This window comes from Cherax quadricarinatus, chromosome 16 (genome assembly GCF_038502225.1).
Source record: "Cherax quadricarinatus isolate ZL_2023a chromosome 16, ASM3850222v1, whole genome shotgun sequence".
Lineage (NCBI taxonomy): Eukaryota > Metazoa > Arthropoda > Malacostraca > Decapoda > Parastacidae > Cherax > Cherax quadricarinatus.
In genome coordinates this window covers 30,418,179-30,436,238 of record NC_091307.1, presented here as the reverse complement: position 1 = coordinate 30,436,238, position 18,060 = coordinate 30,418,179, and the positions used below count along the sequence as shown (strand labels likewise).

Genomic DNA, 18,060 nt, shown 5'->3' with positions numbered 1-18,060 from the left:
GAAGAAATAAAAAGAACAAGAGCTATTTAGAAAAAGGGGAAAAACCTAGATGTATGTATATATATATATGCATGTGCGTGTCTGTGAAGTGTGACCAAAGTGTAAGTAGGAGTAGCAAGATATCCCTGTTATCTTAGCGTGTTTATGAGACAGAAAGAGAAACCAGCAATCCTACCATCATGCAAAACAGTTACAGGTTTTTGTTTCACAGTCATCTGGCAGGACGGTAGTACTTCCCTGGGTGGTTGCTGTCTACCAACCTACTACCTACCTTTTTGCTTCCTTGGACACAGTTCTTTGTATCCACAGACTCCTAAGTGCACCACTCACCCTTTTCCCCTCATCAGTTCTGTGATTCACCTCGCACTTCATAGACCCATCTGCTGATATGTCCACTCCTAAATATCTGAATGCATTCACCTCCTCCATACTCTCTCCCTCCAATCTGATATCCAGTCTTTAGTCACCTAATCTTTTTGTTATCCTCCTAACCTTACTCTTTCCTATATTCACTTTTAATTTTCTTCTTTTACATACCCTACCAAATTCATCCAACAACCTCTGCAACTTCTCTTCAGAATCTCCCAAAAGCACCATGTCATCAGCAAAGAGCAACTGTGGCAACTCCCACTTTGTGTTTGATTCTTTTTTTTAACTCCACACCTCTTGCCAAGACCCTAGCATTCACTTCTCTTACAACCCCATCTATAAATATATTGAACAACCACAGTGACATCACACATCCTTGTTTAAGGCCTACTTTTACTGGGAAATAATCTCCCTCTCCCCAAGATATTCTAGCCTGAGCCTCACTATCCTCGTAAAAACTCTTCACTGCTTTCAGTAACCTACTTCCTATACCATACATCTCCAACATCTGCAACATTGCCTCCATATCCACCCTGTCATATGCCTTTTCTAAATCCATAAATGCCACAAAACCTCTTTACCCTTACCTAAATACTGTTCACCTATATGTTTCACTGCAAACACTTGGTCTACACACCCCACCTTTCCTAAAGCCTCCTTGTTCATCTGCTATCCTACTCTCTGTCTTACTCTTAATTCTTTCAATAATATATCTACCATACACTTTACCAGGTATACTCAACAGACTTATTTCCCTATAATTTTTGCACTCTGTTTTATCCCCTTTGCCTTTATACAAAGGAACTACGCATGCTCTCTGCCAATCCCTAGGTACCTTACCCTCTTCCATACATTTATTAAATAATAGCACCAACCACTCCAATATTATATCCCCACCTGCTTTTAACATTTCTATCTTTATCCCATCAATCCCAGCTGCCTTACCCCCTTTCATTCTACCCACTGCCTCACAAACTTCTCCCACACTCATAACTGGCTCTTCCTCACTCCTACAAGATGTTATTCCTCCTTGTCCTATACACGAAATCACAGCTTCCCTATCTTCATCAACATTTAACAATTCCTCACAATATTCCCTCCATATTCCCAATACCTCTAACTCTTCATTTAATAACTCTCCTCTCCTATTTTTTAACTGTCAAATCCATTTGTTCTTTTGGCTTCCTCAACTTATTAATCTCATTCCAAAACTTTTTCTTATTTTCAACAAAATTTGTTGATAACATCTCACCCACTCTGTCATTTGCTCTTTCTTTACATTGCTTCACCACTCTCTTAACCTCTCTTTTTCTCTCCATATACTCTTCCCTCCTTGTAACACTTCTACTTCGTAAAAACCTCTCATATGCTAACATTTTCTCCCTTAGTACTCTCTTTATATCATTCCACCAATAGCTCTTCTTCCCTCCTGCACCCACTTTCCTGTAACCACAAACCTCTGACGAACACTAACACTACATTCTTAAACCTACCCCATACATCTTCGACCCCATTGCCTATACTCTCACTAGCCCAACTATCCTCCAGTAGTTGTTTATATATTACCCTAACCGCCGCCTCTTTTAGTTTATACACCTTCACGTCTCTTACTGCTTCTATTTTCCTTGTATCCTATCTACCCTTTATTCTCACTGTAGCTACAACTAGAAAGTGATCTGATATATCCGTGGCCCCTCTATAAACATTTATATCCTGAAGTCTACTCAACAGTCTTTTATCTACCAATACGTAGTCCAACAAACTACTGTCATTACGCCCTACATCATATTATTACTTATAACTAAACCCGTTTCTATACAAAGTTCAATCAAATGGCTCCCATTATCATTTATACCTGGCACCCCAAACTTATCTACCACACCCTCTCTAAATGTTTCTCCTACATCAGCATTTAGGTCCCCTACCATAATTACTCTCTCACTTGGTTCAAAGGTTCCTATACATTTGCTTAACATCTCCCAAAATATCTCTCTCTACACTCCTCTCTTCTCCAGCTGCATACACACTTATTATGACCCACTTTTCACATCCGACCCTTATTTTAATCCACATAATCCTTGAATTTACACATTTATATTCCCTGTTCTCCTTCCATAACTGGTCCTTCAACATTATTGCTACCCATTCCTTAGTTCTAACTCTCTCAGCTACTCCTGACTTTATCCCATTTATTTCTCCCCACTGAAACTCACCTACCCCCTTCAGCTTTGTTTCGCTTAGAGCCAGGACATCCAACTTCTTTTCATTCGTAACATCAGCAATCATCTCTTTTTTATCATCCTCACTACATCCATGCACATTCAAGCATCCCAGTTTTATAAAGTTTTTCTTCTCCTGATTTTTAGTAAATGTGTACAGGAGAAGGGGTTACTATCCCATTGCTCCAGGAATATTAGTCGCCTCATATGACACGCATGGCTTACGGAGGAAAGATTCTTTTCCACTTCCCCATGGACAATAGAGAGAAAAAAAACAAGAACAAGAGCTATTAAGAAAAAGAAGAAAAACCCTAGTTGTGTGTATGTGTGTATGTATGTCTATGTACATATATATATATATATATATATATATATATATATATATATATATATATATATATATATATATATATATATATATATATATATATATATATATATATATTTTTTTTTTTTTTTTTTTTTTTTTTTTTTTCGACAAGTCGGTCGTCTCCCACCGAGGCAGGGTGACCCAAAAAAGAAAGAAAATCCCCAAAAAGAAAATACTTTCATCATCATTCAACACTTTCACCACACTCACACATTATCACTGCTTTTGCAGAGGTGCTCAGAATATAACAGTTTAGAAGCATATACGTATAGAGATACACAACATATACCTCCAAACTGCCAATATCCCAAACCCCTCCTTTAAAGTGCAGGCATTGTACTTCCCATTTCCAGGACTCAAGTCCGACTATATGAAAATAACCGGTTTCCCTGAATCCCTTCACTAAATATTACCCTGCTCACACTCCAACAGATCGTCAGGTCCCAAGTATCATTCGTCTCCATTCACTCCTATCTAACACGCTCATGCACGCTTGCTGGAAGTCCAAGCCCCTCACCCACAAAACCTCCTTTACCCCCTCTTTCCAACCCTTTCGAGGACGACCCCTACCCCTCTTTCCTTCCCCTATAGATTTATATGCTTTCCATGTCATTCTACTTTGATCCATTCTCTCTAAATGACCAAACCACCTCAACAACCCCTCTTCTGCCCTCTGACTAATGCTTTTATTAACTCCACACCTTCTCCTAATTTCCACACTCCGAATTTTCTGCATAATATTTACACCACACATTGCCCTTAGACAGGACATCTCCACTGCCTCCAACCGTCTCCTCGCTGCTGCATTTACCACCCAAGCTTCACATCCATATAAGAGTGTTGGTACTACTATACTTTCATACATTCCCTTCTTTGCCTCCATAGATAACGTTTTTTGACTCCACATATACCTCAACGCACCACTCACCTTTTTTCCCTCATCAATTCTATGATTAACCTCATCCTTCATAAATCCATCCGCCGACACGTCAACTCCCAAGTATCTGAAAACATTCACTTCTTCCATACTCCTCCTCCCCAATTTGATATCCAATTTTTCTTTATCTAAATCATTTGATACCCTCATCACCTTACTCTTTTCTATGTTCACTTTCAACTTTCTACCTTTACACACATTCTCAAACTCATCCACTAACCTTTGCAATTTTTCTTTAGAATCTCCCATAAGCACAGTATCATCAGCAAAAAGTAACTGTGTCAATTCCCATTTTGAATTTGATTCCCCATAATTTAATCCCACCCCTCTCCCGAACACCCTAGCATTTACTTCTTTTACAACCCCATCTATAAATATATTAAACAACCATGGTGACATTACACACCCCTGTCTAAGACCTACTTTTACCGGGAAGTATTCTCCCTCTTTTCTACACACCCTAACCTGAGCCTCACTATCCTCATAAAAGCTCTTTACAGCATTTAGTAACTTACCACCTATTCCATATACTTGCAACATCTGCCACATTGCTCCTCTATCCACTCTATCATATGCCTTTTCTAAATCCATAAATGCAATAAAAACTTCCCTACCTTTATCTAAATACTGTTCACATATATGCTTCAATGTAAACACTTGATCTACACATCCCCTACCCACTCTGAAACCTCCTTGTTCGTCCGTAATTCTACATTCTGTCTTACCTCTAATTCTTTCAATTATAACCCTACCGTATACTTTTCCTGGTATACTCAGTAAACTTATTCCTCTATAATTTTTACAATCTCTTTTGTCCCCTTTCCCTTTATATAAAGGGACTATACATGCTCTCCGCCAATCCCTAGGTACCTTCCCCTCTTTCATACATTTATTAAACAAAAGTACCAACCACTCCAACACTATATCCCCCCCAGCTTTTAACATTTCTGTCATGATCCCATCAGTTCCAGCTGCTTTACCCCCTTTCATTCTACGTAATGCCTCACGTACCTCCACCACACTTACAGTCTGCTCTTCTTCACTCCTAAAAGATGGTATACCTCCCTGGCCAGTGCATGAAATTACTGCCTCCCTTTCTTCCTTAACATTTAAAAGTTCCTCAAAATATTCTCGCCATCTACCTAATACCTCCCTCTCCCCATCTACTAACTCCCCTACTCTGTTTTTAACTGACAAATCCATACTTTCCCTAGGCTTTCTTAACTTGTTTAACTCACTCCAAAATTTTTTCTTATTTTCATTAAAATTTCTTGACAGTGCCTCTCCCACTCTTTCATCTGCTCTCCTTTTGCACTCTCTCACCACTCTCTTCACCTTTCTTTTACTCTCCATATACTCTGCTCTTCTTATAACACTTCTGCTTTGTAAAAACCTCTCGTAAGCTACCTTTTTCTCTTTTATCACACCCTTTACTTCATCATTCCACCAATCACTCCTCTTTCCTCCTGCCCCCACCCTCCTATAACCACAAACTTCTGCCCCACATTCTAATACTGCATTTTTAAAACTATTCCAACCCTCTTCAACCCCCCCACTACTCATCTTTGCACTAGCCCACCTTTCTGCCAATAGTCGCTTATATCTCGCCCTAACTTCCTCCTCCCTTAGTTTATACACTTTCACCTCCCTCTTACTTGTTGTTGCCACCTTCCTCTTTTCCCATCTACCTCTTACTCTAACTGTAGCTACAACTAAATAATGATCCGATATATCAGTTGCCCCTCTATAAACATGTACATCCTGGAGCCTACCCATCAACCTTTTATCCACCAATACATAATCTAACAAACTACTTTCATTACGTGCTACATCATACCTTGTATATTTATTTATCCTCTTTTTCATAAAATATGTATTACTTATTACCAAATTTCTTTCTACACATAGCTCAATTAAAGGCTCCCCATTTACATTTACCCCTGGCACCCCAAAATTACCTACTACTCCCTCCATAACATTTTTACCCACTTTAGCATTGAAATCCCCAACCACCATTACTCTCACACTTGATTCAAAACTCCCCACGCATTCACTCAACATTTCCCAGAATCTCTCTCTCTCCTCTACACTTCTCTCTTCTCCAGGTGCATACACGCTTACTATAACCCACTTTTCACATCCAATCTTTATTTTACTCCACATAATCCTTGAATTTATACATTTGTAGTCCCTCTTTTCCTGCCATAGCTTATCCTTCAACATTATTGCTACTCCTTCTTTAGCTCTAACTCTATTTGAAACCCCTGACCTAATCCCATTTATTCCTCTCCATTGAAACTCTCCCACCCCCTTCAGCTTTGTTTCACTTAAAGCCAGGACATCCAGTTTCTTCTCATTCATAACATCCACAATCATCTCTTTCTTATCATTTGCACAACATCCACGCACATTCAGACTTCCCACTTTGACAATTTTCTTCTTATTCTTTTTAGTAATCTTTACAGGAAAAGGGGTTACTAGCCCATTGTTCCCGGCATTTTAGTTGACTTTTACAACACGCATGGCTTACGGAGGAAAGATTCTTATTCCACTTCCCCATGGATATAAAAGGAAAAGTAATAAGACCAAGAACTATTAAGATAAAATCAAAGAAAACTCAGATGAGTGTGTATAAATAAATGTGTCCATGTATGTGTAGTGTGACCTAAGTGTAAGTAGAAGTAGCAAGACGTACCTGTAATCTTGCATATTTATGAGACAGACAAAAGACACCAGCAATCCTACCATCATGTAAAACAATTACAGGCTTACGTTTTACACTCACTTGGCAGGACGGTAGTACCTCCCTGGGTGGTTGCTGTCTACCAACCTACTACCATGTATATATATATATATATATATATATATATATATATATATATATATATATATATATATATATATATATATATATATATATATATACAGTGGACCCCCGCATAACGATTACCTCCGAATGCGACCAATTATGTAAGTGTATTTATGTAAGTGCGTTTGTACGTGTATGTTTGGGGGCCTGAAATGGACTAATCTACTTCACAATATTCCTTATGGGAATAAATTCGGTCAGTACTGGCACCTGAATATACTTATGGAGTGAAAAAATATCGTTAACCGGGGGTCCACTGTATATGGAAGAAGTGAATGTTTTCAGATACTTGGGAGTTGACGTGTCGGCGGATGGGTTTATGAAGGATGAGGTTAATCATAGAATTGATGAGGGAAAACAGGTGAGTGGTGCGTTGAGGTATATGTGGAGTCAAAAAACGTTATCTATGGAGGCAAAGAAGGGAATGTATGAAAGTATAGTAGTACCAACACTCTTATATGGATGTGAAGCTTGGGGGGTAAATGCAGCAGCGAGGAGAAGGTTGGAGGCAGTGGAGATGTCCTGTCTAAGGGCAATGTGTGGTGTAAATATTATGCAGAAAATTCGGAGTGTGGAAATTAGAAGGTGTGGAGTTAATAAAAGCATTAGTCAGAGGGCAGAAGAGGGGTTGTTGAGGTGGTTTGGTCATTTAGAGAGAATGGATCAAAGTAGAATGACATGGAAAGCATATAAATCTATAGGGGAAGGAAGGAGGGGTAGGGGTCGTCCTTGAAAGGGTTGGAAAGAGGGGGTAAAGGAGGTTTTGTGGGCAAGGGGCTTGGACTTCCAGCAAGCGTGCACGAGCGTGTTAGATAGGAGTGAATGGAGACGAATGATACTTGGGACCTGACGATCTGATGGAGTGTGAGCAGGGTAATATTTAGTGAAGGGATTCAGGGAAACCGGTTATTTTCATATAGTCGGACTTGAGTCCTGGAAATGGGAAGTACAATGCCTGCACTTTAAAGGAGGGGTTTGGGATATTGGCAGTTTGGAGGGATATGTTGTGTATCTTTATACGTATATGCTTCTGAACTGTTGTATTCTGAGCACCTCTGCAAAGGCAGTGACAATGTGTGAGTGTGGTGAAAGTGTTGAATGATGATGAAAGTATTTTCTTTTCGGGGATTTTCTTTCTTTTTTGGGTCACCCTGCCTCGGTGGGAGACGGCCGACTTGTTGAAAAAAAAATATATATATATACGTGTATATATATATATATATATATATATATAGATATATATATATATATATATATATATATATAGATGTATATATATATATATATATATACATACAGTGGAACCTCAAATATCGAACTTTCTTCAGTCCAGAAGGCTGTTCGAGTGCCTTTACCGAATGAATTTATTCCCATGAGGAATAATGTAAATTAGATTAGTCCATTTCAGACCCTCAAAAATACACTTATAAAAGCACTTACAAAAATACACTTACATAATTGGTTGTGTTGGGAGCAGTTCGATTTTTGATGTTCCACTGTATATATATATATACAGTGGTCCCTCGTTTTTCGTAATTAATCTGTTCCTGGAGGAGCTTCTATAAACGAAATTTACGATTTGCGAATCAATTTTCCCCATAAGAAATAATGTAAATACAATTAATCCGTTCCTGACACCCAGAAGTATTAAAACAAAAACAAAAAATTACATGAAATATACATGTAGAACATAAACAATACAATGGGAAATGATGAATGAAACATTAACAGCATAACACTTACCTTTATTGGAGATTCTTCTTAGTGTATGGAAGACTGGAGGAGGAGAGAGATTGGATTGTTTACAGTTTGGAAGGGGAATCCCCTTCCAGCAACACCTCAGGTACCAATTGCTTCTCTGGGGTTGCTTCTCTTCTCTGTTTCTTAATGCCACTAGGACCACCTTGAGAGTCACTCTAGTCCTGTCTCACAAAGTAACTGTGGAGAGAGCTCTGTTTCTGGCATCTCTTTAACACTTCCCTAAAATGGCCCAAGACTTTGTCACTGTACATATTTCTCACCTTTACCACAGGCTTGGCACTAGGAGCTTTCTTTGGAGCCATGGTAGCTTATTTAGTACTTGCAAGCACTAAAATGAGTGGAATATTATGAAATATTTTGTAGGAGCGCTTGAGGGGACCTTCACTCACTGGTAAACAATGCCAGACTGGCTGGGTAGGGAGGCCGCCCCGGCTCTCACTGTGCATACGCATCCCGGACGAACTACTATTCGCGAGTCAACCTATGAAAAGCGAGTCCATGTTTATACGAAAATACCCCTATAATTGGTGAAATTTACGATTGCCGAGAACTACGAAAAGCGAGGGACCACTGTATATTTATATATATATATATATACAGTGGACCCTCGACCAGTGATGGCATCGATTAACGATAAATCCGACTAGCGATACATTTTAATGCAAAAATTTTGCCTCGACTAGCGCTGAAAAACCCGACCAATGCTATTCGTTCCATTCGAGATGCGTCCACTTTGGCCTGAGCGCGCCTCACTTGTCCCATGGGTGCCAGTGTTTACAAGCCAGCCAGCCACTGCGGTCACTTCCAAACATACAATTGGAACATTTCATATTATCACAGCCTTTGTAGTGATTGCACCTGCAAAATAAGTGACCATGGGCCCCAAGAAAGCTTCTAGTGCCAACCCTACAGCAAAAAGGGTGAGAATTACTATGGAGATGAAGAAAGAGATCATTGCTAAGTATGAAAGTGGAGTGCATGTCTCTGAGCTGGTCAGGTTGTATAGTAAACCCAAATCAATCATCGCTACTATTGTGGGCAAGAAAACGGCAATCAAGGAAGCTGTTCTTGCCAAAGGTGCAACTATGTTTTCGAAACTGAGATCACAAGTGATAGAAGATGTTGAGAGACTATTATTGGTGTGGATAAACGAAAAACAGATAGCAGGAGATAGCATCTCTCAAGCGATCATATGTGAAAAGGCTAGGAAGTTGCATGACGATTTAATTAAAAAAATGCCAGCAACTAGTGGTGATGTGAGTGAATTTAAGGCCAGCAAAGATTGGTTTGAGAGATTTAAGAAGCGAAGTGGCATTCATAGTGTGATAAGGCATGGTGAGGCTGCCAGTTCAGACCACAAAGCGGCTGAAAAATATGTGCAGGAATTCAAGGAGTAGAGTGAAGAATTAAAACCTGAACAAGTGTTTAATTGTGACGAAACAGGCCTGTTTTGGAAGAAAATGCCAAGCAGGACGTACATTACTCAGGAGGAAAAGGCACTCCCAGGACATAAGCCTTTGAAAGACAGGCTTACTCTGTTGATGTGTGCCAATGCTAGTGGTGATTGCAAAGTGAAGCCTTTATTGGTGTATCACTCTGAAACTCCCTGAGTGTTCAGGAAAAACAATGTACTCAAGGCTAATTTGTGTGTGCTGTGTAGGGCAAACAGTACTTTTTCTATGACTGGTTACACCATGCATTTGCCCCCACTGTGAAAAATTACCTAACTGAAAAGAAATTAGACCTAAAGTGCCTCCTGGTATTAGACAATGCTCCTGGTCATCCTTCAGACATGGCAGAGCGACTTTCTGTGGAAATGAGCTTCATTAAGGTGAAGTTTTTGCCTCCTAATACCACTCCTCTCCTGCAGCCCATGGACCAGCAGGTCATTTCCAACTTCAAGAAACTGTACACAAAAGCTATGTTTGAAAGGTGCTTTGTAGTGACCTCAGAAACTCAATTGACTCTAAGAGAGTTTTGGAGAGATCACTTTAGCATCCTCAATTGTGTAAACATTATAGGTAAGGCTTGGGAGGAAGTGACTAAGAGGACCTTGAACTCTGCTTGGAAGAAACTGTGGCCAGAATGTGTAGACAAATGGGATTTTGAAGGGTTTGAGGCTAACCCTGGGAATCCTATGCCAGTTGAAGAATCCATTGTGGCATTGGGGAAGTCCTTGGGGTTGGAGGTTAGTGGGGAGGATGTGGAAGAGTTGGTGGAGGAAGACAATGAAGAACTAACCACTGAGGAGCTGCTAGATCATCTTCAACAGCAAGAGGCCACACCTGAGGAAACTGCTTCGGAGGAGGGAATAGAGAAATTGAGGAAGTTGCCTACTTCAAAGATTAAGGAAATGTGTGCAATGTGGCTTAAAGCGCAAACATTTTTTGATGAAAATCACCCTCATACAGCTATTGCAAGCCGTGCTGGTGACTATTACACTGACAATGTTGTGAAACACTTTAGGAATGTCATAAAGGAACGGGAGGTACAGGCCTCTATGGACAGATATGTCGTGCGACAGAGGTCCAGTGACTCTCAAGCTGGTCCTAGAGGCATTAAAAGAAGAAGGGAAGTAACCTCGGAAAAGGACTTGCCACCTTCTAAAACACTAACACCATCAACGCCCTCCCCTCCTCCCATCCCATCAATCATCACCAGATCTTCAATAAAGGTAAGTGTCATGTAACTGTGCATGTCTTCTTCAGTTTGTGTTTATTAAAATTAATATTTCATGTGGTAAAATTTTTTTTTTGTTCATACTTTGGGGTGTCCTGCACGGATTAATTTGATTTCCATTATTTCTTATAGGGAAAATTAATTCGCCTAACGATAATTTCGCCTAACGTTGAGCTCTCAGGAACGGATTAATAGCGTTAGCCAAGGGTCCACTGTACTTCCCATTTCCAGGACTCAAGTCCGGCTATATAAAATTAATCGGTTTCCAAGAATCCCTTCACTAAATATTACCCTGCTCACACTCCAACAGCTCGTCAGGTCCCAAATACCATTCGTCTCCATTCACTCCTATCGAACACACTAACGCATGCTTCCTAGAAGTCCAAGCCCCTTGCCCACAAACCTCCTTTACCCCTTCCGTCCAACCTTTTCGAGGACGACCCCTACCCCGTCTTCCTTCCCCTACAGATTTATATGCTCTCCATGTCATTCTACTTTGATCCATTCTCTCTAAATGACCAAACCACCTCAACAACCCCTCCTCAGCCCTCTGACTAATACTTTTATTAACTCCACACCTTCTCCTAATTTCCACACTCTGAATTTTCTGCGTAATATTTACACCACACATTGCCCTTAGACAGGACATCTTCACTGCCTCCAACCTCCTCCTCGCTGCATCATTTACAACCCAAGCTTCACACCCGTATAAGAGTGTTGGTACTACTATACTTTCATGCATTCCCTTCTTTGCCTCCATAGATAGCGTTTTTTTGTCTCCACATAAACCTCAACGCATCACTCGCCTTTTTTTTCCTCATCAATTATATGAGTAACCTCATCCTTCATAAAATGTAAATATTTCTTATTTATAAATTACATATATATTGTTTAACCCGTAAATGATCCAAACGTATATATACGTTTTTTCAACATTTGAAAGTATGTAAAAAAAGTAGATCTTCTTTTTGTTTTTCTACATTTGTAAATGTGTAAAAAAAACTTTTTATCTACTTCTTTTTTTTTTTGTTATATTTGAAAATATAGTGGTCTCTCGCTTTTCGTAGTTCTCGGCAATCATAGATTTCGGAAATCATAGGGGTATTTTCATATAAACATGGGCTCGCTATTCATAGGTTGACTCGCGAGTCGTAGTTCGTCTGGGACACGTACCCACAGCGTGAGCCGGGGCGGCAGCCAGTCTGGCATTATTTACCAGTGAGCGACAGTCCCCTCAAGTGCTCCAGCGAAATATTTCATAATATTCCATTTATTTTAGTGCTTGCAAGTACTAAATAAGCTACCATGGCTCCAAAGAAAGCTCCTAGTGCCAAGCCTGTGGTAAAGAAGGTGAGAAATACGACTGAATTTAAGAAAAACATCATTGAGCAATACGAAAGTGGTACAAGTGCGGCTGAACTGGCCAGGAAGTATAAGAAACCCTACACAACCATATGTTCCATAGTGGCTAAGAAAAGGGAAATCAAGGATGCTGTTGTTGCAAAGGGGATAACTATGCTGACAAAAATGAGATCACCAGTACTCGAAGAGGTTGAGAAGTTATTATTGGTGTGGATAAATGAGAAACAATTAGCATGAGATACTCTTATGACTTCAATTATTTGTGAAAAGGCTAGGCAGTTGCACAACGATCTGGTAAAGAAATTGCCTGAAAATAGTGGTGATGTGAGTGAATTTAAGGCCAGCAAAGGCTGGTTTGAGAGATTTAAGAACCGTACTGGCATACACAGTGTGGTAAGGCATGGTGAGGCTGCCAGTTCAGACCACAAGGCAGCTGAAAAATATGTGCATGAATTCCAGGAGTACATAGAGGCTGAAGGACTGAAACCTGAACAAGTGTTCAATTGTGATGAAACAGGCCTCTTTTGGAAGAAAATGCCAAAGAGGACCTTCATTACACAGGAGAAAAAGGCAATGCCAGGACACAAGCCTATGAAAGACAGGCTGACACTAATATTCTGTGCTAATGCTAGTGGGGATTTCAAAGTGAAGCCATTACTAGTGTACCATTCTGAAAATCCCAGAGTGTTCAGGAAAACAATGTTATGAAAAGTAAATTGTGTTATTTATTTTTATTATCACACTGGCCAATTCCCACCAAGGCAGGGTGGCCCGAAAAAGAAAAACTTTCACCATCATTCACTCCATCACTGTCTTGCCAGAAGGGTGCTTTACACTACAGTTTTTAAACTGCAACATTAACCCTTTGAGGGTCCGTCCCGTAGATCTACGGCTTTACGTTCAGGGTCCAAACCGTAGATCTACGTCATGAGCTCAGCTCACTCTGATAAACTGTGAGTGGTACATTTGGGCCTAGATATGAGAGAATACATCTATGTGGTATGTGTGCACCACATAAAACAGATCCTGCAGCACACTGTGTATAATGAGAGAAAAAAAACTGAAATCATGATTTTTCGATTAAAACAGCGACTTTGCAGTGTTTTTTCATATGTTTTTTATAGTTCTATTTGCGATTTCTTGGTCTCATTTGATAGAATGGAAGACATATTACAGAAATAGAGATGATTTTCATTGGTTTTAGCACTGGAAATGGCTTGAAACTGAGCTCAAAGTAGCGGAAATGTTAAATTTTTGCCGATATTCAAGAGTAAACAAACGACCTCACACGTCTAATACACGTCAGCTGGTGGGTCTAATATACATTCACAAATATGGTGATGATATTTATACAATTATTACAGTATTGCATAACAGTAAATCTTCTATTTTTTGGTGTGAATAAAAATTCATTATGTGAATAAAAAATCAAAATGGAATTTATTTGTAAAGCCTCAAAACATAACTAATGAACAGAGGAAATGTTAGTTTAGTGCCAGGAATGCCTACATTGTTTATTCTGGACCCTATTTTGAAATTGGAATATTTTGAACTTTGTGTTAAATTGGCCAAATTAACAATTTCCGATCACTTTATTTTGTAGTTGAAACAGTTGACTTGGCGATTTCTTGTGCTCAATCGATAGAATAGAAGTAATACTAGTGAAATAGCTAAGAATTTGGTTGATTGGAATAATGTAATTGGCCTAAAATGGGAGTCAAAGTCAGCAAAATCGCCGATTCGTAAACATCGCTGACACATCAAAATTCGCGAGAGCATAATTTCGTCAATTTTCCACCAAATTTCGTACTTTTTGTTTTATTACCTTCACAAAAAGATTCTCTACGATTTCATAAGAAAAAATAACAAATTTTTTTTTTTTAAATTCTTGGACACTGGTGCGTGACTCCAGATTTGGGCCTTGGACCCTGAAAGGGTTAATATCACCTCTGCACCATTTATAACATTTTTAGTATATTTTTAAATGTTTATACAATAGTGTACTGTATATTGTAATAAACAGAATAGAGGAAATCAGCTCTAATATACATTATATAAGTATGCATACAGGTCAGAGAGCCTGTTGTAAGTCCAAGTCGTTGGTAAGTGAGTATGTCGCAAAGTGAGGAGAGGCTGTACTTAATTTTAGGCCGATGCTGATACCATAAAAATTAGCCAATACCACCAATACCAATATGCTGGTACACCTCTACACAGTACTGAGAATTTTTTCTTCCTCCTCTTTCTCTTCATACTTCGTAACATAATGACACTATTCTAACAAATCAAACTCACCCTCCACTCAACAAACTGTTTACTGTCATAATTTTATGAGTCATTCATAACAGCTTTAAGGAGACTTTAACTAGAGCACACCACAGCCATGTTGGTGTGAGGTCCCTCTGTAAAAACCTGCATTGTGGACACAGTGGGTTCCTCGCTAATCTTCCTAATGTGTATAGAAATGCATCTAGTTATGTGCACTGGTTAACACACTGCTAGTTTTAGAACCTATGGGTTCAAGCCTGTTCCATGAGTATGTTCTCATCCTGGTTCCCCACTGAACACAAATTTGCATGAGACTGCAAATTTGGGTCACAAATGTAATAACATGCATTTTGATTTTCAAGTTGATCATATTGATGACACCAACTTACATCCTGTGCGTGAAGCTGTGCATCTTCCTCTGCAGCTAAGAGCTGGGTTCTCATCTGCTGCAGGTGCTGCTGAGCCTGGTGAAGCTCTCCCCGAAGTTCATTCACAATGGAAGCTTCTCCTTCCACCGCTGAACTGCAATATTATTTATCACTTCAATGATTTTTTTATGAAATGTTTAAAATGCAAATACCTGCCATGACTGAAGCACTAATAAGAATTACAAAATTTGAATGAATATGAAGAGCAAAATTATTTCTAACTTAAGAGCAAAATTATGAAGGTAGGGAAAATTATTTATCATTTTAATGCCATTAATTTACACCAATCTTCACAGTAAGACATACATTTTAGTAGGTTTTTAAGTGACAATTAGCAGTATTTAATGAGAATGTGCATCAATCAAGCATTAACCCTTAAATTGCCACACAAGTTGATCAACAGGTGTGTATATACTACCACACACAGATCAACATTTTAATTGTAGTGCCTCAAAATGGCCATGATTGGGAATGTTAAGTCTATACATGATCAAGTAGCTTGCACCATTGGTTTACTTACATGGAGTTTACATTGTGTGCACACCAACAAAAAATTCCTACACCACACTGGGCCTTATAGGAACAGTTTGCCTCAATGTACCATACCAACCTGCCTTGTCCTAAATATTCCATCACTCCACAGTCACTGGCCATTTGCTATTTGCCCAGACTGATTCTAGTACTGAGTAATGAGGACTTGGTGTTGTATGAATATGAAGATAGAGAAACCATACCACGGGCAGGCTTAGAACCTGCGATCAGAGAGTCTCAAAACTCCAGACCGTCGCTAAAGCGATGGTCTGGAGTTTTGAGACTCTCTGATCGCAGGCTTTAACCCCATCCATGGTATGGTTTGCTTGCAATCGTGTAATTACGATTTCGTGAGTCATGAAGATAGAGTGAGTGCTGCTGCCACTACAGATGCCCCATCAAGCAAGGAAAATCTTGATGAGCTTTGAAGCACTACATAACACAACTTCCTTCCACTAAGAATAAGAAACATTCCCAGATGTGTTCTGTATGTTCTAACACCACCAGAAAAACAAGGAAATACAAGCACATACGATTCATGCAAAACTTCAATCAACTACGTACAGTGGAACCCCGAGTTTTGGCCATAATCCATTCCAGGACCTAGGCCTAAAGTCGAAGCAATATTTCACATAAGAAATAATGTAAATCCAATTAATCTGTTCCACCCAAAAATATTCACAAAAAATTCATTTTTTAAAGAATAAATATATACTTTTATATACAGAAAACAATGAGAAAATGAACATTTAAATCAGTTTTATCTTTATTGAAGACTCTTGTTGGCATATGAGAGAGGCAGGGCAAGATAGTCCTTCAATATGACACTAATATCAACTCTTCAGCTTATTTATCTATCACAATTCATCTAATATGTCATAAACAATATTAATAACACAGAAACATAACATACTTGCTACACTGTTAATGCTACACTTTATCGCTGGCTGGCACTATAGCCTTTATCGGCTTATGCTGCTTTAGTATCGTACATATTGTAGAATCACCGAAGAAGGCACACTCTCCTCTCCTCTCTCTTCCTCCTCCACTTTGGTACTTTGCTACAATTTCTTCATTCAATTCTATCACGTTTCTCACTTTCTTTACCAAAGGGCCACCACTAGGAAGTTTCTTTGGGCCCATGGTGGCTTACTTCAGTCACAATCAATAAACAAACACTAAACACTATGAATTTATTGTGAAATGTTTGGACGAGCACTCAGGGTAATGTTCACTCAAGGATAAACAAAGCTAGACTGGCTCACGACGCCTGTGTGGGCAAGTGGGCAGGTCTGGTATGCCAGCCAAAACACGGGGCACAGGGCGAAACTCGGGACAAAATTTAGCAAAAAAAGCGGTCTAAACTCAAAGTGGCTGATACTCAGGGCAGCCAAAACTCAGAGTTCCACTGTATTTCTTAAAAAGTTTTAACCCCATTTTCATTTTTTGTTTTAAAACACACAAAATTAAGGCCAATTTTTTGGTAAAAAACAAAAAATTTAATATTTTTGTACTAAAATATATTTTCATTTTATCCCTATTGTCAGTTTAAGGGTTAAGATTGGATGCTAGGCTTAAGACCCAAAAGTCACACCTCATATTCCATTAAGCATACAATTTATGAATGGCTGCTGGTACCAGTGTAGGGCCAAGAACCAAAGACTGAGTCAGTTACTGACTGGATTTAATAACCTTGATTACAAAATTTTACATCTCACATAATCACTGTTTTTGCAGGGCACTCAGATACGACAGTTTAGATGTCCCTCCAAACTGCCAATATCCCAAACCCCTCCTTGAAAGTGCAGGCATTGTGCTCCCCACTTCCAGGACTCAAGTCCGGCTAATCGGTTTCCCTGAATCCCTTCACAAAATATTACCTTGCTCACACTCCAACAGCGTATAGGTCCCAGAAACCATTTGTTTCCATTCGCTCCTATCTAACATGCTCATCATGCATGCTTGCTGGAAGTCCAAGCCCCTTGCCCACAAAACCTTCTTTACCCCCCTCCCTTACAGAGCTTTATATAAAAAAAATCTTTAAAATGAATTATTTCAAAACTCTTCAACATTTAGAAAAATAAAACAGTGCTGGCAGTCTGAGAGAGAGTCAAATAAACAAGTGGTAGAGCCTGGCACCCTGCTATAACTTAGTTCCAATAGCATCAACAGTCCTCTGACTGGCAATATCCCCACCCTTCCCTCAGAGTACACACATTGTACTTCCCACCTCAAGTTAACTTTAATATTTTTTTAAACTAATTACA

General features: G+C 39.2%; 1 protein-coding gene across 6 annotated transcripts in view; it reads right to left on the bottom strand.

Moving 5' to 3' along the window:
* The window catches only part of LOC128705063 (centrosomal protein of 290 kDa), a 448,876-nt gene that overhangs the window by 317,159 nt on the left and 113,657 nt on the right, over nt 1–18,060 (bottom strand). For all 6 annotated transcript variants that reach the window (XM_070085555.1, XM_070085557.1, XM_070085556.1 and 3 more), the window contains one exon: nt 15,224–15,356. In XM_070085555.1, coding sequence (XP_069941656.1) covers nt 15,224–15,356 — 133 coding nt within the window. The remainder of the gene's footprint in view (nt 1–15,223; nt 15,357–18,060) is intronic.